At 47.7% G+C, this 27,907-nt stretch overlaps 1 protein-coding gene across 2 annotated transcripts; it reads left to right on the plus strand.

Annotated features, from left to right (window-relative positions):
- The first annotated feature begins 7,063 nt into the window (after positions 1-7,063).
- On the plus strand, positions 7,064-27,491 carry KIF2C (kinesin family member 2C). Of its 2 annotated transcripts, XM_045064415.1 has the most exons (22): positions 7,064-7,126; positions 7,202-7,275; positions 8,350-8,444; positions 11,264-11,365; positions 11,536-11,584; positions 13,755-13,877; positions 15,652-15,774; positions 16,299-16,399; positions 17,019-17,114; positions 17,542-17,596; positions 17,681-17,843; positions 19,944-20,034; positions 20,281-20,344; positions 20,420-20,511; positions 21,287-21,429; positions 22,669-22,873; positions 22,978-23,088; positions 24,405-24,472; positions 24,784-24,889; positions 24,984-25,097; positions 26,639-26,762; positions 26,858-27,491. In XM_045064415.1, exons 2-22 carry the CDS (start codon positions 7,212-7,214, stop codon positions 26,938-26,940), a joined length of 2,172 nt encoding a protein of 723 aa, XP_044920350.1. In that variant the 5' UTR covers positions 7,064-7,126; positions 7,202-7,211; the 3' UTR covers positions 26,941-27,491. The 2 variants fall into 2 exon arrangements, with proteins under 2 accessions (XP_044920350.1, XP_004740541.1); XM_004740484.3 differs by lacking the exons at positions 7,064-7,126; positions 7,202-7,275; positions 8,350-8,444 and adding an exon at positions 10,735-11,103.
- Positions 27,492-27,907: the final 416 nt, after the last annotated feature.

The following is a 27,907-nucleotide window of genomic DNA, read 5'->3' on the forward strand; positions in this document are numbered from 1 at the left end:
CCCTTATTTTTTTTTAAGATTTTATTTATTTATTTGACAGAGAGAGACCACAAGTAGGCAGAGAGGCAGGCAGAGAGAGAGAGAAAGGAGGAAGCAGTCTCCCTGCCGAGCAGAGAGTCCAATGCTCAACTCGTTCCCAGGACCCTGAGATCATGACCAGAGCGGAAGGCAGAGGCTTAACCCACTGGGCCACCCAGGAGCCCCGTCCTCCCTTATTTTTTGAGGATATTTATGATGCTTACTTTAAACTCAGGTCCAGTAAGTCGGCCTCATCAAATATTAGTTTCTCAGTTTGCTTTTCTTTTCTTGTAAATGTGATCCCCTTTGAGTTCATATTACTTTGGGGATGTCAGTGAACTTGGCAGGAAAGAGTTAAAGTCCAGACCCTAAGATATGGAGAAGGAGGTAGAGAAGTAATGTTTAAGGTTACCTGGTTTAGCCCTACCTAGCCGGGATGGAATACTGGTCACTGCTGCAGGCTTCCTACCTCCTGCATAGCAGTGGGGCATGTGACTATCTACTCAGGGCCCTGGGGAGTGGGGGCAGGGAGGGGAGGGGCAGGGCGGTGCTGAGCACAACAGAAAAATCTCCCTCAGCCTCACCCCCACCTCAGGTACCTGATCTTCTTCTCTCCTGGCTGCCATCACAGTCCCCACACCTGGCCCCAACCAGCCTCCTCATAGATTTCTCCATTTTTTACTTTAGTTTCTCAGATACTCAATCCCTTCTCACTCCTATTTCTCCTCCTCCTCCTTCTTCTTTGCTGCTGTTAAGCAGAAAATTTCAAGCAAACAAGAATGCAAGAATGCCATTTCTAGGGCACCCTGGGGGGTTCAGTCAGTTAAGCATCTGCCTTCACAGCTCAGGTCATGATCCCGGGATCCCACATTGGGATCCCCGCTTCATGGGGAGTCTGCTCTCCCTCTGCCCCTCATTCCACTCATGTGCTCTCTCTCGCTCTCAAATAAATAAAATTTGAAAAAGAAAAGGATGCCATTTCCATCACCCAACACGCATGATCATCAATTCATGGTCACCATTATTTCCTACATCCCTACTCCACACTGCTGGCGCGCTGAATTATAGGATTTTTTTTTTTTTTTTACAGATTTTATTTATTTATTTGAGAGAGAGTGCTAAAGAGAGCACGAGAAGGAGGGAGGGGCAGAGAGAGAGGGAGAAGAAGACCCCCCTCTCCGGGAGGGAGCCTGCTACAGGACCCAGGACCCTGGGATCATGACCTGAGCCAAAAGCAGATGCTTAACAACTGAGCCACCTAGACGCCCCTACTCCCAATTTTTTTAAAACCACAACCCAGTCAAGATTCATGATTTGTGGGGCGCCTGGGTGGCTCAGTGGGTTAAAGCCTCTGCCTTCTGCTCAGGTCATGGTCCCAAGGTGCCGCATCTGCTCTCTGCTCAGCAGGGAGCCTGCTTCCTCCTCTCTCTGCCTGCCTCTCTGCCTACTTGTGATCTCTCTCTCTCTCTCTGTCAAATAAATAAATAAAATCTTTTTTTAAAAAAAAATCCATGATTTGTGTTTGGTTGTTGTTTGTATTATCTTCTTTTTTCTTTCTTGTATTATCTTTTTTTTTTTTTTAAGATTTTATTTATTTATTTGACAGACAGAGATCACAAGTAGGCAGAGAGGCAGGCAGAGAGAGAGGAGGAAGCAGGCTCCCCGCTGAGCAGAGAGCCTGATGAGGGACTCAATCTCAGGACCCTGGGACCATGACCTGAGCCGAAGGCAGAGGCTTTAACCCACTGAGCCACCCAGGTGCCCCTCTTGTATTATCTTTTAATCTAGAACTGTCTTTATACTTTTTTCTTGGTAGGAGCTTTTTGAAGAGACCAGGATAAATATCTTGTAAAGTGTCCTGCATTTTAAATTTGCCTCATTAGGGGCACCTGGGTGGCTCAGTGGGTTAAGCCGCTGCCTTCGGCTCAGGTCATGATCTCAGGGTCCTGGGATCGAGTCCCACATCGGGCTCTCTGCTCAGCAGGGGGCCTGTTTCCCTTCCTCTCTCTCTGCCTGCCTCTCTGCCTACTTGTGATCTCTCTCTGTCAAATAAATAAATAAAATCTTAAAAAAAAAAAAAAAAAAAAAAAAAAAGATTTAAATTTGCCTCATTATCCCTCCTGGTGTTGTTCAGTTCGTTCCTCCATCCCTTGCATTTCCTGGAAGCAGGAAGTCAAGTCTAGGGGCTAGACTGGATTTAGGTTATACATTTTTGGCATTGTTATCTCTTGGATGTTTCTGTGTAGTTCATATGATAGCCTATCAGGAGACACATAATGTCAGGTCGCTCATAGCTGGTGATGCTAAGTTTGATCACTTGGTTGCAGTAGGGACTGCCACATCATCCATATAAAGGTATGCTTTCCCTTTGTAAACTGTCAGCGCGAATTACTTATGGAGCAATACTCTGGCATCCTGCAAACATCCTGTACTCAGTAACCTTTCACCTACCACCCACTAAATCATTTATTTCATTGGGAGTTGTAGTATAGTTCCAGAGGTTTTCTTTTTTAATTTCAATGCCTTTATTTTAAAAGTTTTTGTTATTTTTGTCCAATATATCTGTTACCTTTTATATATTGCTCTTTATTTTCACAATGATTTTTTTTTAAAAGATTTTATTTATTTATTTGACAGACAGAGATCACAAGCAGGCAGAGAGGAAGGCAAAGAGAGAGAGGAAAGGAAGCAGGCTCCCTGCTGAGCAGAGAGCCTAATGCGGGACTCAATCCCAGGACCCCGGGATCATGACCTGAGCTGAAGGCAGAGGCTTTAACCCACTGAGCCACCCAGGTGCTGTTCACAATGATTTTTTTTTTTTTAAGATTTTATTTATTTATTTGAGAGAGAGACAGTGAGAGAGAGAGCATGAGTGAGAAGAAGGTCAGAGGGAGAAGCAGACTCCCCATGGAGCTGGGAGCCCAATGCGGGACTCGATCCCAGGACTCTGGGATCATGACCTGAGCCAAAGGCAGTCGTCCAACCAACTGAGCCACCCAGGCGTCCCCACAATGATTTTTTTAAGATTTTATTTTATTATTGCTTTTTAAAAAAAATTAAATTAATTTATTTTCAGCATAACAGTATTCATTATTTTTTCACCACACCCAGTGCTCCATGCAATCCGTGCCCTCTATAATACCCACCACCTGGTACCCCAACCTCCCACCCCCCGCCACTTCAAACTCCTCAGATTGTTTTTCAGAGTCCATAGTCTCTCATGATTCACCTCCCCTTCCAATTCCCCCCAACTCCCTTCTCCTCTTCATCTCCCCTTGTCCTCCATGCTATTTGTTATGCTCCACAAATAAGTGAAACCATATGATAATTGACTCTCTCTACTTGACTTATTTCACTCAGCATAATCTCTTCCAGTCCCGTCCATGTTGCTACAAAAGTTGGGTATTCATCCTTTCTGATAGAGGCATAATACTCCATAGTGTATATGGACCACATCTTCCTTATCCATTCGTCCGTTGAAGGGCATCTTGGTTCTTTCCACAGTTTGGCGACCGTGGCCATTGCTGCTATAAACATTGGGGTACAGATGGCCCTTCTTTTCACTACATCTATATTTTTGGGGTAAATACCCAGGAGTGCAATTGCAGGGTCATAGGGAAGTTCTATTTTTAATTTCTTGAGGAATCTCCACACTGCTTATTATTGCTTAAGATTTTTTTTTATTTATTTGGCAGGCAGAGATCACAAGTAGGCAGAAGAGAGAGTGATCACAAGTAGGTGGGCAGAGGCGGGGGTGGGGGGAGCAGGCTCCCGGGAATCTGAGATCATGACTTGAGCTGAAGGCAGAGGCTTAACCCACTGAGCCACCCAGGCGCCCCTAAGATTTTATTTTTCAGTAATCTCAATACCCAACGTGGGGCTCAAATTCACAATCCCGAGATCAAGAGTCATGTGCTCTATCAACTGAGCCAGCTGGCACCCCACAATGATTTATTTTTTAATTCTTTCTTTTCAATATTAAGCATAACAATTTTATAGATTCTGATTATTCTATTACCAGCTCAAGGAGCAGAGGGCCTTTTTTTTTTCTGTCATGGTAATTTGTCTGCAGTCATATCCTAGAGTTCCTGACATATGTATCCTTAATCTAATGGCTTTGTATTTTCTAAGGTCTTAAAGGTTTCATTATTCTCAGACCATGGGCCTCTCCAGGGTCAGTTTCCCTTACTGCTCTGACTTCTGTCTTCCTTTTTAGCAAAGGAATTCTCGACTTTGAAAACTTGAGTTTCCTGTGGGTTTTACTGGTTTTGGACTGCTCTATGTTAATTAATCTTTTAAAAGATTTTATTTATTTATTCGAGAGCAAGACAGAGAGCCTGAGCAGGGGGGACAGGCAGAAGGGGTAGCAGATTCCCCGCTGAGCATAAACCCTTATGGGGGGCCTGGATCCCAAGACCCTGAGATCATGACCTGAGTCAAAGTCAGACACTTAACCAACTGAGCCACCCGAGAGCTCCTTTCCATGTTAATTTCTTGACTTTCAGTTCCTACAACGGGAGGCAAGGAGGTTTATTACCAATGTAGGGCCAGGAAAAATTCACTGGATCTGGTCCCTAAGTTGCGGAACGGGAAATAAGTCCTCTGCAAAAACCCATGTGCCCCAAGGGTTCCACATAGGCCTTGGGAAAACAGCATGGAAGTTTGCAACTGCCTGGACCCACAGGTAGAAAAAGCAAAAAATGTAGGAATGGATCCAAATTTACATCAGATTCCTAAAACAGGAGGTAGAGAAAATAACATAATGCACACTTATGTATAAGCATGATTCATGTAAAAAATGAAAAGTTATATATTTCTGCAATACCCTCTCTAATCTCATTATCCTCTCTGCTGGAGGCAACTGCTCTCCCAAATCTTTAGTGTTTATCTTTCGCAAATATATCTTTATTCTTTCATTACATATGTATGTATCCTTAAGCAATATCCCACTTCTACTCTCTCTAATTAGACTCTTACCCTCAATAGTTCACCAAGATTGTTCAAGGTCATCAATGACTTAAGTGCTAACAAAGGATATTTCTATGCCCTCATCTTACCCGCCCTTTCCACAGCTCTCCTGATTTCTTTCCTCCTTCCTCACTCCTTCCTAGGCTTCTACTCCCTGGTTTTCCTCAGCCTTCAAACCACCCTAATCTCATATCCTGCTGCTTCTCCTCTGCCCTACCTCAAAATGCTGGCCTGCTGCATGGCTCAGTTACGGATGTTCTTCTAGATCCCATTCAGTTCCATGACAGTTATATACAACTACATAAAAATGGCTACCAAATCTCTATCTCTGGCCTTGATCTCTCCCTGAGCTCTTAGCTTGTATATTCACTGCTCACTTGACACTTAAACTCTCGACATCTCATACTCAATATTACCATAATGGAACTTATACCCTGTATACACACCTGTTTCCTTCACAAACCCACTTGCCCATTTCAGGAAATAGTTCATCTTCTACCTACCCAGTTGCTCTAGCCACAAACCAGTGATCAACCATGATTACTCCTTCTCCTTCACACCCATATCCAACCCGTCAACAAGACCCATCCATTCCGTCTCCTAAAATTTAAGCCATTCTCTTAGCTACATTTCCATTATCCCTTCCCCAGGCTAGGCCAACATAACTCTTGCCTACTAAATGATCTCATTTCCAACCTATCTTTTTCAAAACAGTTGTCCACATATCAGAAAGACTGACATACATAAAATCAAATGTTACTCAGATCTTGTCACTCCTCTGTGTAAAATTCTTCAAAGACTTCTCATTTACTAAGAGAATTATTACCATGGGCTAGAAGATGCTACATGCTTTCACCCCTCTCCCCCCTCCTCTTGCTTTCCAGCCTCAAGGGCTTCTTTCAGTTCTTCAAACAAGATTTAAGTTCTTTCCTGCTTCAGGGCCTTTGCACACGCCATCCTCTGATCTTAGTCTGGGATGCTCTCCACCTTCCTGCCCTCCGCTTTGACATAGTTTGTTCCTTCTTGTTCTCTAGACTCAGGTTAGGTATCACTTCAAAGATTTCTTCCCTGGCCACTTTATCTAAAGTAAGTTCTGGGCACCTCGGTGGCTCAGTCCTTAAGCATCTGCCTTTGGCTCAAGTCATGATCCCAGGGTTCTGGGACAGAGTCCTACATAGGGCTCCCGGCTCAGCAGAAGCCTGCTTTTCCCTCTCTTACTCCCCCTGCTTTTGTTCCCAGTGTCAAATAAATAAATAAAATCTTAAAAAAATAGTAATAAAGGAGGCTCATCCATTATGTCCTCTCTCAGATCTCAGTTTCCTTCAGAGCACTTCCCACAGCTTGTAATTTACTTGTTACTTTGTTTTGTCCCTGTTCACATTAGAAACGTTAGGTCAAGAAGGGCACAACTATGTTTTGTTCACTATTATTATCTTTTAGCACCCAGCACCATGCCTAGCACGTGGTAGACAGTAAATGCCCAGGTAATGTGTCTTCCAGGCACTTTAAACATAGATCCTCATTTAAATTTCGCAATAACTCCATGAGGGTGAAAGCACGATCCAGGCTCCTGCCTTCGGCTTAGGTCATGATCCCAGGGTCCTAGGATCAAGCCCCATGTGGGTCTTCCTGCTCAGCGGGGAGCCTACTTCTCTCCCGCTCCGATAGTGCTTTCTCTCTATCTGTCAAATAAAATTTTTTAAAAAGAGAGAGAGAAAAGAAAAAGAACGTTCCTCATTGCGCAAAGGAAAGCACGAGTTCAGTTTCTCAACTAGCAGCTGAAGAAGTCGCGATTTAAACCCCTGTCTGAAAGACCCTCTGGTCTCGGTCTCAAACACCATACTGGAGTTTCTCAGTTTGGGGGAAACCAGTTGCACACAGAGCTTTCCGCCTTACGCAGGGAACAGGAAATCTCCCGTCACAGACCCTTCCCAAGTTCCCCTTAGGCCCAGCGCGTGGGGGTGTGGCTGGCGGGTGGGCGGTCCTAGGCGCCGGAAAACCGACCCGAGACTACATATCCCAATAGGCTGTGGAGGGCGACGTGTCTGGCGGAAGCGAGGCCAGTGGCAGCGTGATGACGTTGTGAGAGACGCCGGCGCGCGGGATTTAAACTGCGGCGGTTTGCGCAGCGTTAAGACTTGGCAGGGATACCGGAGCTGTGGGTTTGTTTTTGGGTTTTTTTTTTTTTTTTTTGCATTTCGTGTTTCTCTTCCCGGCGACTGCCCATGGACTCGTCCCTTCAGGCCCGCCTGTTTCCCGGTCTTACCATCAAGATCCAACGCAGTAATGGTGAGAGGCGGGGTCGCGAGATCAGGAGGACACTTGGGCTGTGAGACGGCTGAAATTACTGCTCCCCCCACAAACGGCAGGGCCGAGATACTGTTGGGAATTCCCCCGCCTCCACCTGGTCTGGGTGTCTGCACCGGCAGTCGGTCTTTTCTACCCGGGTCCAGGGCTTCCCCTGGCGGTGGATCCCCTGCCTGTCCTCGGAAGTGGGCGGGGCTCCTCCAAGTCAGTGGTCCTTCTAGGGAAGTTAGGATTGCTAGTTTCACTTCGCCTCCAGAGTTCTCCTCTGAAACTGCCTTGCTTTTGTAGGGACCTCGGCTTCCTGGCCACTGCATTCCTCTCTAAATATTCTGCATTTGCAGTATGTCAGGCACTGGGATTCAGGGTTAATCAGACAGAAAAGATCTTTGCTCTTGAGGAGCGTGCAATTCTGTCCTCTTTTTTTGGTAAAGCAGCTACCGCATCTCTGGCAGGTCTAATAATACCCTGTCATTAGAATGGTCAGATATAACCATCGGGAGTGAGGTAAGGAAACCCGAGGGCTCTAGAGCTTCAAGTCTCAGTGCATGTTGAGGAACAGTACTTAAGGACTAGAGTGACTCCTCTGCCCAAATATACTTTGACCTTGCTGTACCCTCTCTCTCTCTCTCTTTTTTTTTTAATATTTTATTTATTTGACAGACAGAGATCACAAGTAGGCAGAGAGGCAGGCAGAGAGAGAGAGGAAGGGAAGCAGGCTCCCTGTCCAGCAGAGAGCCCGATGTGGGGCTCGATCCCAGGACCCTCGGATCACAACCCAAGCCGAAGGCAGAGGCCTTAACCCACTGAGCCACCCAGGCGCCCCTGTACTCTCTCTTTTGAGTGGAGATGAATCCTTACTCCTGCAGCACAGTTTAAGTCCTGTTCCCTGCCTACCTCATAGTGGGATATTCTATGCGTGAGGTGCCAGGAGATTTGTCTTCTAGTGTGAAAAATAAAGAAAAAGACAGCGGTCCCTTCCCTCAGGTCAACTCCACATTAGAGTCTTTGTGGGATTCTATAAGTGAAAAAGATGTAAACTGGACTTTCATACCGTAGGCATAATCCACAGTGCCAATATAAGGACTGTGAATTTGGAGAAATCCTGCGTTTCAGTGGAATGGACAGAAGGAGATGCCACAAAGGGCAAAGAGGTAAGTTCTATGAGAATGCCTCTACCACATTTAACACCTTCTTCCCTAAAAGATCTGTGTGAGGGGGCACCTGGCTAGCTCAGTCTGTAGAGCATGCGACTCTTGATCTCAGGGTCCTGAGTTTGAGCCCCTTGTTGGACAGATAGATTACATAAAATAAAAAAACAAACAAAAAGATCTATTTGGAAATGGAACTTGTGAGAGCCTTGTATCTGATGCTGCCTTGTCCTCCCTAATCTTAAAACATGGTCCTCTTTGGATGTGTTCGTAATTTATTTAGTCAGGCCTGGTCTAAATTGAAGCAATCAACAGTTTCTGGTGTGTCTGTAGAAGACAAACTGCACAGAATCTTATGTACCCTAGCTTCTGAGTGCAAACTACCTATGGCATCAGTTTAGAGAGCCAAATTGATAAGCCGGTTGAGGAGACAAAATATTCCTGAAACACCAAATAACAGAGGACACCTTGTTGATAAATGGCAAGATGAATAGAGCTAGAGCATCTCAGAGGTGGTAACTTACTGAAGATGGGCTTGACTGGTGGGGGTGTGATGGGAAGGCTTAGCCGAAACAGTTCGATGGCCCTCATAGGTACTAGTAAAGAAGCTTGATCCAGGCAGTGGAAGGCTCGGGATGCTGAACAGTTGTAAAAGGGGACCAGAGGGTCTTCATCTCTGGCACTGAGATGTTTAAGGTTTTCTTCTGTAGGCTCTGGGGAGAATTGGAAAGATTTTGAGAAGAGGAGAGGTATGACTAAGGCATTTATGTTTTAGAGGCGTTGTGGTGTGATAAAAAGTTCACTGGGCTAGAAGTATGAAAACCTGGATTCTAGTCTGCCTCTGCCTACTATTTTGTGTTCTCATGCATGTTTCCAGCTCTTAGAAATCCAGTTTCCTGGGGCACCTGCATGGCTCAGTGGGGTAAGCCTCTGCCTTCAGCTCAGGTCATGATCCCAGAGTCCTGGGATCAAGCCCCACATTGAGCTCTCTGCTCATCGGGGAGCCTGCTTCCCCATCTCCCTCTGCCTGCCTCTCTGCCTACTTTGATCTTTCTCGCTCTGTCAAATAAATAAACTAAATCTTAAAAAGAAAGAAAGAAAGAAAGAAATCCACCTTCCTCACCAAAAAAATGAGGTTGATAATAATATCTACCTCAGAAGGCTATTGTCAGGATTTATTCAGCAGACACTTTTGTAGTGGTTCCAAAATGCCAGATGGGACACTGAGGTGAATAAGACAGACCTGGACCTTCTTTCATGGAGCATAATGTGGTAACACATGAAAAAGACTTGCCTAGCATAGTCCCCTCTGGAAGGTATGCAGATATTTAGGTGGTATATTTGAGAAATAAAAGGATTGAATACTTTACACTATCTGCCCTTGAGTCAAGAGGTTCCTAAAATTCTTTTCAACCAGCTATTAGTAATTCCTTGTGGTTTCGTTTGTTAGCCTTTTTTTGTTATTTAGAAATATAGCTCTTGCAGGGGTTCACTCCAGCTCAGATACTGCCTTTGAATAAGGTCTGAACATCTTTGGTATTCAAAGCCTTTTCAGGTTCTGACGTCAGTCATCCTTTTTCCTTATACCATACACCCTTCTTGCAAAGTATGCTGGCCCCATGGGTAGATGTGTCCAGGCCCCACACTGTGACCGTGCCTAGTGCCTTGCTACCTTCAGACTGTCACTCTTACTCCTTCTTCCTGAGATGTTAACTGAGGTGTTCACTCTGAATCATCAGTGTGAGAGTTGCTTAATGCCAGAACTATGGTTAGATCATTGGTCTCCTCTGTTGTTTGTTTTCTGTGGTTTAAGTGTCAGAAACAGGAGAGGTGTAAGGGTCTGTAGCTTTCCAAGAAACAGAGACAAAAGTTTGGTTACTGAAGTACTTGCTAGCTTTTGCATTTGGTGATTCTATCCTTGTCTTGTGCTGCCCTAGTTTCTAGCTCTCTGTCCACATGATTTCTCCATTAGAATATGAGCTAACTGAAGACAAGGGCAATGTTTGTCTTAATTCATCTTTGAATACTTTCCCCCCTAGTGCCTTAATCGTGCCTAAAAAATGTTTAAATAAGCTAGTTAATAAACACAGGTTGCATATGTAGGAAGTAAAACTTGCATCCTGGAGTACATGCTTCAGCTCGGAACCATTTCGAGATGCAGATAACCACATTGGTACTGTGTTGTGAACTGCTGTGAATTATGCTGATGAAGTTTGAGTTGTTCCTAGAGGGTTGCAGGACTCTAGTGATGTAAACCTAGAATTGTGACCTCATTAAAGGCATGAGCATGAAGTAGGGAAGGCATGAGCAGGAAGCTGTGACTGGGGAAGAAGTTTCTGGGCCCAGTAGAAAATGTAGGTAGACTTAGGGTTAGGTAGCAGCTCTCGGGAACTTTTCCCCGCCCGTAAGATCCAGAAGGGCCCTCCATTTTTACTATCTCCGAGGCAGTTAGAACTTGTTTCCTCCTCCGTGTCAGCAAGAAGTGTTCAGGGGACGGTGCCCAGCAGGACCCTGCTGCCCAGCAGAACAGTAGGGGAGCCAGGTGGCCTAGATCTACTGTGGACTGCCTATTTGCCTGTCTGCCTACCCTCCTCTTTACCTCGTTCTCATCACCGACATCTACCATTGGCTTGGCAATCGGGAACCAATATCCATCTAGATGGTAAACCACGACTAACGACTATTTGTTTATAGTTATTGGTACTTGGTGGAACTTATAAAATTGGTAAATTCTGAATCTAGGGGTAGCCTTGGTTGCAGAGATGCGATTGGATTGAAGAAGCTATGTTGTTCCACCAAAACTTTTTACTTGCTCTCTGCAGATTGATTTTGATGATGTGGCCGCAATAAACCCAGAGCTTTTACAACTTCTTCCCTTACACCCAAAGGACAATCTGCCCCTGCAGGAGAATGTAACAGTCCAGGTAGGTGCTTGTCATGTGGCCGAACCAGTGCTCCAGGTGATCTGCTTGGCTTGTTGACTTTTGCTGATTTTCTGGGACTGCCTAGGACTTCAGCTTGACACATAGACCCAAGATAGGTCCTTGAATGTTGATAGGAGCCATGTATTGTGATGGTCTGTTCTGTTTTTCAGAAACAAAAACGCAGATCAGTCAACTCCAAAATTCCTGCTCCGAAGGAAGGTAAATGGATTTCTCTTGGCTTACTGTCATGGGGTTTGTGCCTGGAGTAATGTTGCTGGGGCACAGGAAGTGGTGACATAGAATCATTGCTCCACTTTAGCAGGTGACTGACTGTACGTGGGCTGAGTCCTGCGCTGTCTTCCAAGCATCTTAGGAAGAATCCAACCTATAGGGAGGGAGAAATACGGAGATTTTCGTCAAAGAGTACAAAGTTTCATGAGAAACTTCACTGATAGGAAATAAGTTCTGGAGAGCTTATGTAAAAAAATCTGGTCTGTGATTAGCAACAGTATATTGTGTACTTAAAATTTTACTGTGAGGGTGGATCGTATATTAACAATGAAACAAAAATAAACAAACTACAAAACAGTAGGAACAAACCTTAGGAAGTGATGGGTTAGTTTATGGCATCGATTATTATAATGATAGTTCCATGGGTGTTTATCTCCAGACACATCGAGTTGAATAAATATCTGCTTTTTGTATTTCAATCATACCTAAATAAAGTGCTTTAAAAAAAAAAAAAATAGAATCCAGCCCTTAGGCCAACCTTCCAAGGGCCTGATTCATTTGGGAAATTTGCCAGTTGGCCTCAAAGCCTTTCCTGTAGAATCCAGAGCAGTAATCAGCCACCCATGGGCCTGTTTTCTTTCCTCAAAGGAACAGTGTGCCTTGGAGTGAGGTGGGGAGCAGGCTGAGAGAAAAGCTAGGTCCAGGCTGTTTAGCAATAGTCGATGTTGCTGTGGAGATCTGTGGCTAAGGCAGGATGGGACGAGTAGGAGCTTTGCCTTGAAGTCTAGGAGAAGGGTGGGCTTGCTCTGCAGAAGTAGTCCACTTAAACCAACTTGACCGTAATAGTCTGTAGCTGTAGGGGGTGCGGTGGCTGTAGGTACAAACTGCCCAAGAAATCCCACTCATGACTCAGAGCCAGCTATCCCTCACAGCCTGTCCCAGCCAGGGGCGATCCCTGCCCGACAGGGTCCACCTACTGCAGGGGCCCAGAAACTACTTGCCTGGAGCTTCAGGTTAGGGGGAGCCCAAGTGGAAGGTGGTGCAGTTGCAAGCTTGGGCTGGGCCTGAGCGGTAGGCCGCTGGCCCTCTTGCTAGCTTACCCTGGGCACCTGCGAGAGAAATGGGAATGGTTGCACTGCATATGCCTGTGCTCAGAGGACATTGCCCAGCCCCTGTCAATGGAAAACAGATACTGATACGGGTGCATGCTGTTCAGCAGTAGAAATGAAGCACGAGATGACAACAAATCTTTTGGGAAATAGGAAAATGATGGCAATTTATGCTCTTAATGAAAGAAATGGTTGATACAGAGCCATCAGATCAGCCTAGACTTAGGAGTCTCAAATTCCATCCAAGTTAATGTTTGCACAGGTTATACCACGTATTCTATTTCCAAGTTTCTGACTTGACTTCGTAGGTGATAAATTGTTTCTCTCTTATGGAGGCAAATTATATAAATGGGTAGAAATTAACAAGAATTCAAATACAACTCCATTTTTTCTCAGTTAAGCATTATTTTAAGATTCCAGAAAATCAGTGTAGCTGACCCTGATGATGTAGTGATCTGATGATGTGGCCGGGCCCGGCTCTGTAAAGCATCCTGGAGCAGTGGGAAAAGCCCAGGGTTTGGAATCTTAAAAGTCTTGGGTTCACATCCTGGCTCCAACCTTTACTAATTGAGTGTGACTATGGGCAAATCGCTTAATTTCTCCGAGCTATTGTGCCCCATCCCCATCAGATGGGAATACTGATACTTACCTTACAGTGTTGTTTTAAAATATGGGAAGGTTGTACCGTGGTAGGGTAAGATGGTTAAGGTTTAATAATGCTTTTTTTTCTGAGGTTAGCTCTGCATCTTCAGAAAGGATTTCAGATTGGCTGTAGGTCCCCCCATCTACTCAAGACAGATGCTCTTGTCAGAGATATCCTTGCTCTTGGGAGCTCTCAGATGGGCAGAATGAGCAGATTAGTTTTGGGGTCACTAGTACTTGGCCTTTCTAATTTTTCCTTTTCCTCTGGTGGAAGGAATGGGAAGTTGGTGGGCTCCTTTCCTAGGGGTCTGGACCCTGTGCAGAATCTTGGAGGGTTGCCCCCTAGTGGCCCCCATTGGCCCTCCTGATCGTGCTGCACTGACTGGCCACTGCCCTTGGGTCTCCAGGTCTCCGCAGCCGCTCCGCTCGAATGTCTACTGTCTCAGAGGTTCGCATCACCACTCAGGAGAATGATATGGAGGTAGAGCTACCAGCGTCCTCAAATTCCCGCAAGCACTTTTCAGTTCCGAGTGAGTGATGAATCTGTTTTCCCTGTTTGAGGCTCTGGAACAGCTCCTCACACATTGTCCTATCCCTGTCCTGGAATATCCTGAGATTCCTTACTCCCCTGGCTTCAGTTCTGTTCTACCCCCACCCCACTGATCCTTTATTAGGAAATCATTTAATTTTACTGTTTTAATTTAATTGAAACATAATATATATACAGAAAAGCAAACATATCCTTGAGTGTATGGTTCACAAACTGAACACACTCATGTAACTACATCCAGATCGAACAGAGGGTTACTAGCAACCCAACAGTCCCCGTCAAGCTCCCGACGGTTCCTAAGCCCCTAAGGGTACCTATAATCTTGACTTCTGATAGCATAAATTAGCTTTTTCCCTTTTTGGATTTTGTATAAATGAAATTTTAAAAATATTTTTAAGGGCACCTGGGTGACTTGGTTGGTTAAGTGTCTGCCTTTGGCTCAGGTCATGATCCCAGCATCCTGGATTGAGCCCCATGTTAGACTCCTATTCAGTGGGGCGTCGGCTTCTCCCTCTCCGTCATTCTCTGCCCCTGCTCGTGCTCTCTGTCAACTAAATAAAAATCTTAAAAAGAAACTAAACTAAAAATATTTTTAGTTGTTAGCTTTTATTAAGATAAAGCAGGTATAGATTTTGTAAGATGTATAATCATTACATCTTACATGTATCAGATTGAGCTCTTATAAAATGAAGGTGAATAAAAGAGTCACAACCAGGTATGGAAAGTAATGAGTTATCATGGGATGTACCTTTCTGGGTTGAATTATTATGTTCAGTTGTCACTCAGGTTCCTGGTTTTGTTTTTTGTTTTTTGTTTGTTTTTAAGATTTTATTTATTTGGCAGAGAGAGAGAGAAAGACAGGCAGAGGGAGAAGCAGGCTCCTGGCTGAACAAGGAGCTGATGCAGGACTCGATCCCAGGACCCTTGTATCATGACCTGAGCCAAAGGCAGATACTAACCAACAGCCACCCAGGTGTACTCAGGTTCCTGTTTCTCCTGGCTTTTCTGTCTGTTCCTGCTAGCCATCCAGGCTCCAAAGCTTTGGAGAAGTCAGAAAGTCCTAGCTTTTCTTCCAAGTGAGTAGAAAGCCCTGGCCTAAGAACCCACACATGGGTCAAGCCTGAAATCTTCAGGCCTTTAGAGAGTTTCCCTTTGTGGTGAAGTCCGTACTGAGCTATTTACATATCCTTTAAGACATATATATTTTTTCAATTTAAAGGTTATGTTTATTTTTTTAAAGATTTATTTGTTTATTTTAGAGAATGAGAAAGAGAGAGTGGTGGGGTAGGGGCAGAAGGAGAGGGAGAGAGAATCCCAAGCAGATTCCCTGATCTTGATCTCATCACCCTGAGACCATGACCTGAGCCAAAGTCAAGAGTTGGACACTCAACAGACTGAGACTCAGCCACCTAGGCACCCCTTAAAGATTTTATCTTTACATAATCTCTACACCCAGCACGGGGCTCAGACTTACAACCCTGAGATTAAGAGTTGCACTGTCTACTGCATGACCAGCCAGGTGCCCCACCCTCCAAGAATTTTGATGCCAGGAGCCAGCCGCTGCAGGGAGACTGACTGGGCGCAGGTACTGGCTGAGGTGGAGGGAAAGCCCAGCTCTGCTCTCACTGTGGGCCCCAGCCCTTGCTGGGCCAGCAGTGTGTTGTACTCATCCTGGCCTGTGACCTGCTGGGGCTCAGAGGAATACAGCTCTGGTTTGCCTACCTGCTTCTCCAATGACTCTCCTTCTCCCACAGCTGGCCCCCCTAGGCCCTCCTGCCCTGCAGTGGCTGAAATACCATTGACGATGGTCAGCGAGGAGGTGGAAGAGCAGGTCCATTCCATCCGAGGCACCTCTTCTACAAACCCTGTGAACTCAGGTAGATACACTGAGCTATCTGCTTTGTTCCGTCCTGTCCCAAACCTAGCCTGCTTTGGCACCTGAATTCAAACCATGTTTGTCGCATGGAAGCATGTTTTCCTGTGGCTGTGGCATCAGTCTTTCACTAGAAGTGACCCTGTTCCCACTAGCTGACAGGAGCCCTCTGATGTAGTCGAGATGTTGTCACAGCTCAAGTCTTGGCCAACACCTGAAGGATAACCCAGAATGACCATCAGACCAATCAGGGATGGCATCTCCTCTTCTGATTGTTTAGAAAATGCCACAGAGGCATGGAGAGAGCTTGGGTTAGGCCTAGAATGCTTGTGCAAGTCTTTACTTTGCAGGGTTGACCCTCCCAACAGTCTCATCTGTTGCTGCCTCTCCTTGCATATGGTCATTTAAAAGCAAGGGTCTGGGGAAGGCCTAGTCCTGGGAAAGCCCCAGGACTCAGGACAGCAGCTGAAGAGTAGGCTGGCTGGCTTAGACAGGTAATAGTGGGCTTCCTTCCCCCTCCTCCCACAGTTCGGAGGAAATCATGTATTGTGAAGGAAATGGAGAAAATGAAGAACAAGCGGGAAGAGAAGAGGGCCCAGAACTCCGAAATGAGAATAAAGCGAGCACAGGTACTTTTCTTAGGTCAAGGGTTTTTGGACATATGTCCTTAACTGCACCTTTACCAGCAATGGAGATACAGTCGGGCTCCAGCATTTCTGAAGCTCCAGTTCTGAAATCTAGGAAATTTAACTGCTTTCTCATTTGGACTCAGAGTACAAATAAGTCAGATATTTTTCTGAAGACTTCGGGCAAGAAATATGTCCTGCTGATTGATATGTGCCATCACAGGGACCTGCAGGGCAGAGTTGCCTGCTTTCCTGCTCCCCTGGCCCCAGCTGCATGTATGGCAGCGGGGGGCAGTGCTGCAAAGGAGTTCCAGTTTGGAGCACTTCCCCTCAATTGGGTTCGTGGCTCTTGGGAAACTCAACCTGCTGGTCTCCTAAAAAGGCCACAGTGGCGCTGGCCCTAGTTCCTAGATTGGTTTGGTGCATGCATAGGCACCTCCCTGCCAACCTCCGTCCTCAGGGATTTGTTCCTAAGTTCTCAACCTAGAGCCAGGGTGGGAGGAAGTAAGACTGGGGGGCTTTGTCTACTGGAGGGCCGCATGCATGTGAAGAGCTGAGCTCTGAGAGCCCTTACATGGCAGCAGGTCTACAGTCCATCCTTTTTTGCCCTTGTCCCAAACAGGAGTATGACAACAGCTTTCCAAACTGGGAATTTGCCCGGATGATCAAAGAATTTCGGACTACTTTGGAATGCCATCCACTTACTGTGACAGATCCTGTAAGTAAACCCTAAGGGCTTCTACCCCTCCTTCCTGAGTAAGTGTACAAACGAAAGACAAATTTCCTCTTTAGCAGGAATCTGCACTGGCCCTTGAGGTATTTTCAGTACCCTTTGCTGGACTGGAGCTACTAAGGCTGGATGGGAGAGTCTGATCTCCAAAACTGTCACCCTCACTTGCATAGGTTGGCTAGATCCTTACTGAGAATCATGGAAGTAGACCTGCACCCCGTAGGCAGCAGCGTGAGAAAACTGGGGAGGAAATTCAGTGCTGCCTGCTGTGCTCTGAGTAACAGCGGAGGTGCAAGGGTCCTGGTGTCGGGTCTTGGCCCCAGAGTGAGCCTGACACTGGATTGGAAGAGGAAGGGTTCTTTCAGTATTGCTCTGACCTTTCACTGGGTGGTTGTCTTCTCTCATCCTCTTGAAGATCGAAGAGCACAGGATCTGTGTCTGTGTGAGGAAACGGCCGCTGAATAAACAAGGTAAGCCAGCTCGGTCTGAAGGAGGCTCTGGTCTGACATCCTCCGTGTCCAGGAATCATCCTCTGAAATACTCTCCTTCTGCAGAACTGGCCAAGAAAGAAATTGATGTGATTTCCATTCCCAGCAAGTGTCTCCTCTTGGTCCACGAGCCCAAGTTAAAAGTAGACTTAACAAAGTATCTGGAGAACCAAGCCTTCTGCTTTGACTTTGCATTTGATGAAACAGTTTCAAATGAAGTTGTCTACAGGTTAGTCTCTTGCCCCTTTGCTCCCCCCTTTTCCCAGCCTTCCTCTTTTCCATGCGGGATATTGTGGTAAAACTACTCAAGCCACGGGACTCTGAGGCCCTTCCTGGCCTCATATTTTCCTTGGGTCAGCCATCACAGAGCTGGCTCTGACTCTGAGTCAGAGTCTGCTTTGTCTAATACAGCACTCACAAGCCTTACGTGGTTTTTAGTTTTTAGTTTTATTTTTAGATTTTTAAGTAGTCTCTACACCCAAGGTGGGGCTCAAACTCACAACCCCAAGATCAAGAGTCACACCCTCCATTGACTGAGCCCACCAGGCACTCCATCATGTAGCTATTTATTTATTTTTAAAAAGATTTTATTTATTTATTTGACAGAGACCACAAGTAGGCAGAGAGAGAGGCAGGCAGAGAGAGGGGGAAGCAGGCTCCCCACTGAACAGAGAGCCCAACTCGGGGCTCAATCTCAGGACCCCGAGATCATGACCTGAGCCAAGGCAGAGGCTTAACCCACTGAGCCACCCAGGTGCCCCAGCATCCTGTAGCTATTTCAGTAAAAAATAAGATTAAGAATTTGGTTCTCTCTCTCTCTCTCTTTTTTTTTTTTTTTGCTTAAACACATGACCCTGAGATCAGGTTGCATGCTCTACCAACTGAGCCAGCCAGGTGTCCCAGAATTCAATTCTTGAGTCACATTAGCCGCATTTTAAGTGCGTTCTAGCCACATGGGGCTAGGGCTGCTACTAGCACAGTAGAGAGCATTTCTGTCACCACAGAAAGTTCTTTCATTTTTTTTTTTTTTTTAAGATTTAGATATTTAGGGAGAGTGAAAGAGCGCACACACACGGGCAAAGGGAGAGAATCTTTCAAGCAGACTCCCTACCAAGCTCAGAGCCCAACTCAGCCTCCATCTCCTGATCCTGAGATCATGATCTGAACTGAAACCGAGAGTCAAATGTCTAACTGAGCCACTCGGGCGCTCTCGCACAAAGTTCTATTGTCAGGACTGCTCCAGACCAGAAGATAACAAACTACAGCCCGTGGACCAAATTTGGCTCACAGTCCCTTTTTATAAAAAGGGCTCTCTAACTAAGAATGAATGGTTTCTATGTTTTTAAAGGATTTCTTTTTTTCTTTTTTTTTTAAATGTGACAGCAGGACACCTGTCTGGCTCAGTCAGTGGAGCATGTAACTCTGGATCTCAGGGTTGTGAATTCAAGCCCCCATTGGGTATAGAGATCAATTAAAAATAAAATCTAGGGGCGCGCCTGGGTGGCTCAGTGGGTTACGCCTCTGCCTTCAGCTAGGGTCATGGTCTTGGGGTCCTGGGATCGAACCCTGCATTGGGCTCTCTGCTCGGCGGGGAGCCTGCTTCCTCCCTCTCTCTCTGCCTGCTTCTGATCTGTCAATATAATAAATAAAATCTTTAAAAAGAAAAAAAAACCCTAAAAAATAAAATAAAATAAAATAAAATCTAGGGGTGCCTGGGTGGCTCAGTGGGTTAAGGCCTCTGCCTTCAGCTCTGGTCTTGATTCCAGGCTCCTGGGATCAAGCCCCATGTCGGGCTCCCTGCTCAGCGGGGAGCCTGCTTCCCTTCCTCTCTCTCTGCCTGATTGTAATCTCTGTCTGCCAAATAAATAAATAAAATATTTTTTAAAATGAAATTTTAAATGAAATTTTTAAACAGTCTTTTAAAAAAAGTGAGAGACCTATGTGGCTCACAAAGTGTAAAATATTTTAAGCTCCTACTTTAGAGGGTTTCCTCTAATCTTTGTAGTGTTTCTTATGCTAGCAGTCAGCTGCTAAGCTCAGGGTTTCACTTTGGGTCTTCAGGGTCAGAGGGAGGGCTGGTGGCTTGGTCAGTGAAGGCCACCATCTTCTTGGCAGGTCAGCCCAGCAGCCCTCCCCAGCTGACTGGAAGAATTTCAGTTTATAAGTGGAGGGTGGGGTCCAGTGGAACCACTTTGCAGGAGAGGAGTGCAAGTACTTGGAAGGAGGAATTGAAGACCCCAGAAGATCTGCAGTGAAGGAGCAATAGGGCCACATTCTACGAAGCACATTTTAGGGAGAGATAAATATTCTCCCCTATCCTTTCTCCTAGGTTCACAGCAAGGCCACTGGTTCAGACCATCTTTGAAGGGGGAAAAGCAACCTGTTTTGCATATGGCCAGACGGGAAGTGGCAAGACACATGTAAGTTTTCAGGTCTAGCAGGGAGCACTCCTGCCCATGGTGTCACGGTGGGTCCCTGAAAGGGAAGTTTCCTTCAGAAAGTGCTGCTGGTGCCAATGCCCCGGCACCAGACACTCTTGTGCTGGATACCTTGGCCGGTGCAGCTTCTCAGCTTCTGTGCGGGGGCGCGCTGCAGTGATGCAGCCTGTAGTGCTCAGTCCTAGGCCCAAGGCCCTTCACCACAGTCTCTCACCCCTTCCCTTGCAGACCATGGGCGGAGACCTTTCTGGGAAAGCCCAGAATGCATCCAAAGGGATCTACGCCATGGCCTGTAAGTATGTGTTCTGCCACACTGAGGTCGGGCACACGAAACCAGGCTGCTTGCTTACCCAGCTGTCTCCCGCAGCCCGCGATGTCTTCCTCCTGAAGAATCAGCCCCGCTACCGGAACCTGGGCCTGGAAGTCTATGTGACATTCTTCGAGATCTATAATGGGAAGGTAGCTAGCCGGCAAGGAGCCCCTATTTATACTGTCGGGGCCCCTGAAATATCTATTCCATGAGATTGGCTAAAAATGGTAGAAACCAAACAATCTGTGGGCCATCAAGGCTTTGATGGGCTCCGCTGCCCTGATGTGTGTGATGGGGAGATGGGGCCCAGGCTCAGCAAGTAGGTCAGGAACGCTCCTCAGGGCTCCATCTTGAGGGGGAGGTTTGCCTTGTGTATGCCCTGTCTTCCCTTGACCCACCTCCTTTGTGACCGTTCTAGCCTTCGCCTGATCGTGTACGTTTGTTCTCTGTTCATCTCTTTTACTGTCCCCTCCGCCCCTTATGCTCTGTACCCTCTATCTCTACCGTCCGTGCTTATATAGAGCTGCCTTCCTCAGAGCAGGATTTCCATGCTAATAATAATAATTATAGCTAATGTGGATTACTGATATGGTATTGTGTGCTAAGCACATGTCTCAACTCATTCGATCACTGTAGCATAACCTCTGAGGAAGCATTATGGTCTATTCTGCAGATGAGGAATAAGGCTGGAACCGTTAGGCACAGACGGGTCCAGGCTCCCATAGCTGGCAAAGTAGCAGAGTCCTAGCACACTGGGCTGCCCGACTCAGATACTGCCCTCCACTCAGCTTAACCTCTCTGCCTTCCCTGCTATCAGCCCTTATCTCAGCCCGGACAGGCCCTGAAGGATGAGCTGTTTGGTGGGGTGCCCAGGCCATGACGGCCTTAGCCTTATTGCCCTGTGTGTTCCCCTGCCCCGCACAGCTGTTCGACCTGCTCAACAAGAAAGCCAAGCTGCGTGTGCTGGAGGACGGCAAGCAGCAGGTGCAGGTGGTTGGGCTGCAGGAGCGCCTGGTTAGCTGTGCCGATGATGTCATCAAGATGATCGACATGGGCAGTGCCTGCAGGTCAGAATTATGGTGATGGAGGGCACCTGGGTGGCTCAGTGGGTTAAGCCACTGCCTTCGGTTCAGGTCATGATCTCAGGGTCCTGGGATCGAGTCCCGCATCAGCCTCTCTGCTCAGTGGGGAGCCTGCTTTCCTCTCTTCTCTCTCTCTGCCTATCTCTCTGTCTACCTGTGATCTCTCTCTGTCAAATAAATAAATAAAATCTTTAAAAAAGAAAAAAGAATTATGGTGACGGAAAGGGGCCCCCAGTCCCTGGCTCAAGTGACAGACCCTCGCTCCGAGCCTACTGCTATTTCTGCAGAGTGCTGCCCTCTGCAGCTTGCTGAGGGCTGTGAGGGCCCCTGTCTTGAGGACTTTCAATAGGGCAGAGGACCCAGGGCCAGAGGCTCATCAGGAGCGAGTCAGAGAGTCATAGATATAACTAAAGCAGACTTTTTTTTTAAAGTTTTTATTTATTTTTTTATTTGACAAGAGAGTACAAGCAGGAGGAATGCCAGAGAGAGAGGGAGAAGCAGGATCCCTGCTAAGCAGGATCCCAATGAGGGGCTTGATCCCAGGACCCCAGGATCATGACTTGAACTGAAGGCGGGCGCCTAACCAACTAAGCCACTCAGGTGCCCCCCGACCAAGGCAGACTTTATTTCCAGGCTCTTACCCCAAAGCATGCTTCCTGACTTCTCTAGGCTTTTCCTTGCTCTTCTCTCCCTCTGTGGTGGGAGATAGGTGCTCTGGGTCAGTTGTGGCTAGAAGTGATGGTGTCATCGCTCCTCTGCAGAGTTAGGGAAGTGCTCTGCCTCCGGGCATGGTGCAGTGGAGGGCATGGTGCAGTGGAGCGCTGGGTGGCTTATGGACGCCCAGGAAGGGGGCTGCCCTCCTCAGGACCCTCAAGCTTTGACAAGTGGTTGGTGACAACCCCTCTTCCTCCCCCCATGCCCTGCCACACAGGCCACTTCTTCCCCACGTGCAGCTGGGCCGTTTTGCTAAGGCCGTAGCATAGAATCCAGTACTTTCACTGCCAGGAAAACTTGTTAGGTTTGGAGCTGGAGGGAGAGCTGCTGCCCACAGAGGACAAAACGGAAGTCTGGGACAAGAAGACACAGGACTGCTCGGAGTCCTGACCTGTGCCCCTTGTACTGAGAACTTAGTGCAGTGAAGTGGGGTGCCTTGAACTCTGGGGAGTCACAGCAGCCAGGAACTTTCAGAGGCTCATAGCCTTTCTTCATTCTCTTTTGACACAGGACCTCTGGGCAGACGTTTGCCAACTCCAACTCTTCCCGCTCCCATGCCTGCTTCCAGATTCTTCTTCGAGCCAAAGGGAGAGTACATGGCAAGTTTTCTTTGGTGGATCTGGCAGGGAACGAGAGAGGTGCGGACACTTCCAGCGCTGACCGGCAGACCCGCATGGAGGGTGCAGAGATCAACAAGAGCCTCCTGGCTCTGAAGGTGGAGGCGCAGGCGGCCAGCCTGGGGGGCTCCTGCGGGGGGAGCAAGGGAGTGGGTGGTTCAAAGGGAAGGAAGGGACCCCAGTGCCCCCTGCCGCCCCACAGGAGTGCATCAGGGCCCTGGGACAGAACAAGGCTCATACCCCGTTTCGAGAGAGCAAGCTGACCCAGGTGCTGAGGGACTCCTTTATCGGGGAGAACTCGAGGACCTGCATGGTGAGTAGCGTCGCTCTGGAGATGGCGTGGGAAGACCCTGAGTCCTGTTTCTGGGCGGGCTTGGTACTCCTGGCCACCTGGGTTTCCAGGTTTCATCTTGAGTGGGCAAACCCTGCTGCCTTTTATTTAGGCACTTCTTTGTTTCATTTCATTTTATTTTTTTAAAAGATTTTATTTTATTTATTTATTTGACAGAGACACAGCGAGAGAGGGAACACAAGCTGGGGGAGTGGGAGAAGGAGAAGCAGGCTTCCTGCTGAGCAGGGAGCCCAATGCAGGGCTCAATCCCCAGACCCCGGGATTATGACCTGAGCCGAAGGCAAATGCTTAATGACTAAGCCACCCAGGCATCCCCCACTTATTTATTTTAAAGGTTTATTTATTTATTAGAGAACATGCATGTTTGCACAAGTAGGGGGAGGGGCACAACGAGAGAGAGAGAATCCTTGCAAAGAATCCTTGCAAAGACTCCTCACCAAGTGCAGAGCCCAGTGTGGGGCTCAATCCCAGCACCTGAGATCATGACCTGAGCCCATATCAAGGATCGGACGCTCAAGCGACTGCAGCCCAGCCGCACTGCCTCCTAAACTTAACCTCCCCCTGCCACCCTGCCATGGCCTTTTAGTACCAATTTCCTCTTTGCCTGTTCAAAAGAGAAGGAAAGGATCTGCTCTCTTTACTGTATGTCTGGGAAGCTTTTGGTTTGGGGATGGTCAGTGCTCCCTTACCCCATGAAGTGGGGCCTCACAACTCAGAAAAAGGGCTGTGGGAATCAGGAGAGGGAAATTCTTGTCTCCTCTATGGCTCCCAGCTTCAGAAATAGGAAAGGACTGTTGCTGTAAATTATTTTTGTCCCCTTCCTTATTATATCTACAAGGCTTGCCAGCTAGGATCTGCCTCCTTCCCCTTCACGGAATCTCTTTCTGGCCTACTAGGGAAGGCGGGAATTTCAGACTAAGCTCTAACCCATCATTCTTGAGCCTGGGTGAATAGAAGGTTCCAGCAGGAGCCACTGCTCCTTAAGATGTGACCTTGGAGAGTGGGTCAATAAAGTGATATAGCAATGGGTTGGGGGGGACGGTAACCAGATATACCTTTAAAGCAGATATCCAATTTCCAAGGTGCCTTAATTTTCAGTGGCCATGGGGCAAGTTGCCTGCCACAGAGCAGGTGCTTAATTAGCTCCGTGCTCCAATACTCTGTGGGAGTCAGGAGCTTACACAGACAGTTCCTGGCAGTCTCCAGCAGCAGGTGGTCTGGTCCCCTTGTGATCTTGTTAAGGGTTGAACTTAATTGTCTGTTTCCCCCTTTTGCAGATTGCCATGATCTCACCAGGCATAAGCTCCTGTGAATACACTTTAAACACACTAAGATATGCAGACAGGTACTCGTACCCATGGCCAGTGGGATGGGGAGAGGGTTGCAGGAGGGAGGAGAGAAGAGGGAAGAAGCTCTGGAGTCTCGGTGCCTCAGGATATTCTTCTGTGACTCAGTGAAGCTGAGACTTGGGAGTTCAGACATGATGCTAGATGGTGTGCCCCAGTCCCCTTCAGGCCTTGGTTGGGAGCCAGCATGGGTCCTCTAGGCCAAAGCCAAAGCTGCTTCTCCCTTTGAGCCTCATGGTCTGAGTGGTGCTGCAGTCTCGTGAGTGCCAAGGAGGCTCCTGTGGGCTCTGAGACCGTCTTGTTTCCTCAGGGTCAAGGAGCTGAGCCCGCACAGTGGGTCCAGTGGGGAGCAGCCAACTCAAATGGAAACAGAAGAGATGGAAGCCAGCTCTCATGGGTCCCTGATCCCAGGCAATGTAAGGTGTGGGGTAGGGCCAGGCAGAACAAGTGTGGCCTGCTGAGACTGGAACTAGGCCATACAGTTTGTACCTCTCCTTTGGGCCCCTGCAGTTCTCCAAGGAAGAGGAGGAACTATCTTCCCATATGTCCAGCTTTAACGAAGCCATGTCTCAGATCAGGGAGTTGGAGGAAAGGGCCATGGAGGAACTCAAGGAGATTATACAGGTGAGGAGCTGGCCCTGACTAGGGAGGGATTGGATATGTATCCTAGCAGAGGCCCTCAAGTGGTGCTCAGCACTGTTCTTTGAACATGACCTGGGCTTTGCTCCCACAGGTCTTCAGATAGGGATGGCAAGAGGCAGGCCTCTACTTAGCATTCCTTCATTCTCCACCTATTCATTTAGATGTTCTAGAACAACTAATTAGCATACCCCTTCTCCAGCCTGGCCCACACAGCCTTTCTCCTCCACCCTCCTAGCCAGAGCTAGTGTCTCTCCTCTGTGCTCCTGACTGAGGCTTTGGAGGGAGATTTATATGCAGAGACCTTGGCTTGTTTATTCAGAGTGTTTGGTGAGTGCTTTCTATATGTTAACCACTGTGCTGAAACCAAAGACCAAAAACTCGAGGTATGGATAGCATACTGCAAAATAAGACTAGATCAATCCTGATTCTCCTATTTATAAGCTGATTTCCTTATTTAAAGGAAAGTCATTTCCTTATTTAAAAGAAAGTCATTTATCATCACTAGGCCTCGGTTCTTTCATCTCTAAAGTGGGCAAGACAGGGTGGTTGCGCCTGAGGGTTAAGTGATCTGCTTCTAAAGCAGCGCCCAGCATATAGTTCGCATGTAAGAGGCGGTAGATGCTGGTGCTGCTGTGACCCCTGCTGTGGGAGAGCAGAGGGGGGCCGAGGGTGCACTGCCAGTGGGGCACTCGGGGCAGCACGGAAAGGAGCTTGGGCCACTTAGAACTGAGGAGGGGACGTGAAGAGCAAGCGCTTAAGCCTGTCCTCCCTCCCCGGAGTGCTCAGGGGTACAAATGTGTCAAAGGCCTTGGTACTTTCAGGAAGAATGAGAGGCTCACTCTGGTCAAAGCAAAAGGAGTGAGCAGATGACGGAGCTTAAGGCCGTGGCCAGGTCAGCGGGGACCTGATGCTGGAGGACCTATGGTTCACTCCCAAGGCCTGGACTTGGCCATGAGGGCAGTGGATGCCTTAGAAGGGAATAAAGCGGAGTGTGGTTGGATCGAAGGACACGGTCTCATCAGAGCTTTAGGTCAGTGTGGAGCCTGGTTGGGGAACGTGGGAGAGCATGAGTAGAGGCATTTTGGAGCTAAAAGCAGTTAGGAGATTGTTTTTAAAAGAGTTCAAGAGAGGTGTTGGTGCCCAGATGGAGGGCGGCCGTGGCCACTTTAGGACTGGAGTGAGGACATGAGACTCAAGTACCATTTAAGGGGCAAAATTGGTAGGATCCGGGCACAAACAGGGTGAAAGAATAAAGTTGCTGCTCCCGTTTCTGATGTGGTGTCAAGACAGATTGTGACATTTATTTGACCTGGGGAGAGGGACAAGTTGGAGGCAGGAAAGAGGATGGATTCAAGCTGAGGATTTCTGCCGGAGGAGGTCAGCAGGCAGAGGGCGGGCTGTGGCTGAAGGAACCGGCATCTCGCACACGTCGTCTGCATTGTAGGTAGTGGGGGGCACAGGAAGGATTTGCTAGGTTGGTTTGACCATTTTTGCACTGACGCGCTTCCCCCATGTCACTGCAGCAAGGGCCAGGCTGGCTTGAGCTCTCTGAGATGACCGAGCAGCCAGACTATGACCTGGAGACCTTCGTGAACAAGGCAGAGTCTGCCCTGGTCCAACAAGCCAAGCACTTCTCAGCGCTGCAAGGTGGGTGTGACTGGAGGGTGGGGCGTCGGCCCTGAGGGAAAGGGGCCTCTGTGACCCCCCCTGACCGGCAGTGCACCACCACCCCTTCCTTCCAGATGTCATCAAGGCCTTGCGCTTGGCCATGCAGCTGGAAGAGCAGGCCAGCAAACAAATAAGCAACAAGAAACGGCCCCAGTGACGACTGCAAATAAAAGATCTGCTTGGTTTCACACCCAGCCTCTTCCACTCTCCATCCCTCCCCAGCAAACTTTGGGCACAAGGCAGGTCTTGTCAGGGTCTGAACTGGGACAGGCTTTGGTAAATGCCAAATATGGGGGCAGCTGGGGAGGGGGTCAGAGTGACATGGGACACTGCTTCCCCTCTCCTCAGTTGTAGCCCTCAAGGGAGCAAGGATGGGAAGGGTGTTGCCCTTCTTTCCAGGAGCAGAAGACTTTCTGGTATAGAGTTTTCCCTTGGGTGGCCTTCTGGCCTGTGTGGACTGGCTACCGGTGAGGGGCTCTGTGGGGTTATCCTGGGTCTGAGGAAAGGGAAGGAGCCTTTAGTCCAGCTCTCTGCTGGCTCTGGCCTGCCTTCCATGCCTTTGGTTCAGGCACTATGTCTTGTACTTTAAAAAAAGTCTCTGGGATCTCTTCCTTCCTTGATGGTGTTTGAGGTCCAAGAGGATCCCTGCTGTTTCCTGTTTTACGTGTTTATACATTGTGTCTAACAATAAAGAGGGGAAAAAACTAATCTGTTGAGTGGTGTGTTGAGAAGGGCCTGGGACACGTCTGCACCTTCTCGGACTAAGGACAGACACTTCTGCCACTCTCCGTAGTGCAGATTCCATACTCTTCCTAAGGAGCCCAGATCCAGACCTGCGGTTTCAGGCACGTGGTAAAGCCTCAGCCCCTGCCTTGTTCGGTGCTTCCTAGGTCCCAGGTCCTCTCTTGGGGCCAGGAGCTAGCAGCAACAAGGAGATGGTGCTCTGTCAGTTATGGTCTGCTCAAGGCACATTAAAAGATTCTGTGGCAACACTGACAAGAAGGCATTTGGCTTGCTGGTTGGGAAAGGATCTGATGAGCAACACGTTTGGTCTCGAAAAATTAGAAGTTTGCCAGGTGGGCTGAGGAACTGAGCATAGAACACGGACAGTTTGGGAGCTGGAA

Source organism: Mustela putorius, unplaced genomic scaffold (assembly GCF_011764305.1).
Source record: "Mustela putorius furo isolate JIRA1106 unplaced genomic scaffold, ASM1176430v1.1 tig00003853_pilon_pilon_pilon, whole genome shotgun sequence".
Lineage (NCBI taxonomy): Eukaryota > Metazoa > Chordata > Mammalia > Carnivora > Mustelidae > Mustela > Mustela putorius.

Bases quoted from the DNA above. Each gene is read 5' to 3' on its own strand.
- KIF2C (XM_045064415.1), top strand. From the start codon at position 7,212: ATGGACTCGTCCCTTCAGGCCCGCCTGTTTCCCGGTCTTACCATCAAG. The intron at 8,445-11,263 runs GTAAGTTCTATG...TGCTCTCTGCAG, and splicing joins ATGCCACAAAGGGCAAAGAG to ATTGATTTTGATGATGTGGC. The intron at 13,878-15,651 runs GTGAGTGATGAA...CTTCTCCCACAG, and splicing joins CAAGCACTTTTCAGTTCCGA to CTGGCCCCCCTAGGCCCTCC.